At 51.2% G+C, this 2,607-nt stretch overlaps 1 protein-coding gene across 1 annotated transcript in view; it reads left to right on the forward strand.

Moving 5' to 3' along the window:
• The window catches only part of NR2F1 (nuclear receptor subfamily 2, group F, member 1), a gene marked incomplete at its 5' end in the record, with an annotated part of 10,511 nt that extends 9,316 nt beyond the window's left edge, over positions 1-1,195 (forward strand). The window contains one exon of the mRNA XM_010831996.1: positions 53-1,195. Within this exon, the coding sequence (XP_010830298.1) occupies positions 53-390 (338 nt within the window). The remainder of the gene's footprint in view (positions 1-52) is intronic.
• Positions 1,196-2,607: the final 1,412 nt, after the last annotated feature.

The raw sequence follows: 2,607 nt of genomic DNA on the forward strand, positions 1-2,607 counted from the left end.
TAAAAAAAAAAAAAAAAACGGAATGGCGTGTTGTTTGTGACCTTGCTGGTAGCTGACCTAACCGTGTGCCCCCTCCCCTGGTCTCTCCTTGCTGTGGCCGCGCGGGCAGATGCCTGTGGCCTGTCGGATGCGGCCCACATCGAAAGCCTCCAAGAGAAGTCGCAGTGCGCGCTGGAGGAATATGTGAGGAGCCAGTACCCTAACCAGCCCAGCCGCTTCGGCAAACTGCTGCTGCGGCTGCCCTCGTTGCGCACCGTGTCGTCCTCGGTCATCGAGCAACTCTTCTTCGTCCGTTTGGTAGGTAAAACCCCCATCGAAACTCTCATCCGCGACATGTTACTATCCGGGAGCAGCTTCAACTGGCCTTACATGTCCATCCAGTGCTCCTAGACCTTGGGCGCTTCCCACCTGCCCCCAGCCCCTAGAGACTCACAGCACCGGCGGGGGGCCGTGGACTCCAAAGCCGCGGAGACACCAGGCGGCCGATGCTGGGTGCGGCAGGGCCGGGCAGGCGGGGAGGAGGGCCGGGGGGCGACAGGAGCCGCCCACCGCGCAGACAGGCAAACCGAAGCTGCAAACCTGGAGAAAAAAAAAAAGAGAGAGAGAGAGACTCTTTTTAGTATCAGATCCGGGAATACGTTGGAAAGGAAAGAAAACAGACCCTTGTGTCTGGTGAGAAAAAGAAAACCAATTTGGGAAGAGAGGACCATGAAAATTTTAATAAAACAGAAGGAGACTAAAGGACCTTCCAGGATTTATTGTGGACGGATGTGGATATATTCTGTACAGAAAACAACACCCATGAAAGTGGACCGAATCCTATGTAGAAACACACACACAGACACACACACCACACACACACAGACATTGTTATTCATTTTGTAAAATACTAGTCTTTATTTTCATTTTTTTGTAAAATTTAAACATCGTATGCACATAAAAAAAGAAACAAGAATTAGGGGAAAATAACATTTTCCAAATAATTATAAAAAAAAATTGTCCTGTGTCTATGTATCTATATCTGTTTTGTATTTTTTTCTGGTTCCAAACCAGATTTCCTGTGATTCTATACTAATAATTTTTGATATAACCCTTTGCTTCTTATAATGAGTGCGATATATGTTGTCGAGGCTGTTCTTCAAGAATTAAAATCGAAGTGAAAATTTAAACAAAAAATAAAAAGAATTTAGCAAAACCCACGTGTCTGGTTGCTTGACAGATGTCATCAGTGCAAGAGAACCCTCCAATTAATTTCCACTCCAATTATTATTAGAATGGTGGGGAGAGGGGGGCAACTTTAAGGTCCATTACCAAGTTGGCTAGATTTATTTCCTAAAACCAAGGAGCTGCTTTGGGATTGTAAGTGTGGAAGCCCAGGCTCTGCGTGGGACAGAGTGGGCAGGGAGATCACCCTTCCGTGCGGACGCGGGCAGCAGCCACAGTGGCCTTGTAGGTGGTGGGCAGCCAGCACCCAGCTGGCTGAGAGGCTGGGACGGACCTGGTCCCCGTAGGGTCGAGTCTCTGTGCCGCCAGCTTCAGCCTCTGCAGGTGGCAACATGCCTGGCTGGAGAGGCATGGAGCCCTGGACATAGGGGTTTCAGGACAGAAAGATGCCTCTGCACTTGGCTGTGACTAGAGGCTCAGCCTCTTTCTAGCTCTTCTCTGGAGAGAACTGGGGTCTCAGCTGTGAGCCCTGGCTTTGCTCCCCTTATGGTTTGCTAAAGAGCTGGCTATGCTTTGCCCTTCACTCCAGACCCTGTGACAGGGGTTCCCTGGAGGGCCCTCCAAGCTCCATTGGACATCTGGAAGGGCCCCCCTGTGGCACTTAGACTTGTGGACCTGGAACCTGCAGGTCTGCGAGCTGGACTAGAGCTGCTGATTTTTTTTTGAGAAGCTTCATTGGAGTCCTAGTGGACTTTTTAGGGCAGAAACCTCCTCCTGAGGCCTCTCCTTGGGGGGTGCAAGGGAGGGTGCCCTCTATAACAGCTTTCAGAGCATGAATGTTTTATAGGATCCGAGTTGGTGCTGCAAGAACACACATAGCCAAGGGAGCTTTTTCTTAATGTATTAATAAAGCCAGGTCTTTTAGAATAACACCTCTTTGCTTCTCCCCTTTCTCCCCCAGCCCCAAACAGCCATGGATGAGGCCAAAGCTATACTTTCAGAAGTCAGTGGCAAAGTTTGCTCTCAGTTTGCTGTCTAGAAGTCTCCAGGTGGCTCCAGTCCACCTAAAGTTTTAATATTCCGGGTGCAGTGCAGCCTGGCACCACTTTCTATGAAGAAGCCCCTGCAGGTCTGCCTGGGGACAGGCCTGAGCCCTAGGACAGCTAGACTGATGAGGTGTGTGGGGTGTGGAAAGCCCCCCTCAGGCCACTGGGTCCCTCCTGCCTTCCTGCAGGTCCCACCCAGCTCTGGGCCTCATCCTTTGCACCACACCCAGGGACAATGTTTTGGGGGCCTAGGCTGAATTGTTTGCAGGTTGGGCACCCAAGGCAGGAGGGGTGTGGGAAGAACTCATATTCAACCGCAGACCACCTCCCAGGAAGTCTCACCGGGCCTTCCTGGGGGCAATGCTGGGGGTGGGGGAGGGGAGCTGAGCCATCTCCA

The sequence above is a fragment of the Bison bison genome, unplaced genomic scaffold (assembly GCF_000754665.1).
Source record: "Bison bison bison isolate TAMUID 2011002044 unplaced genomic scaffold, Bison_UMD1.0 scf7180017864533, whole genome shotgun sequence".
Lineage (NCBI taxonomy): Eukaryota > Metazoa > Chordata > Mammalia > Artiodactyla > Bovidae > Bison > Bison bison.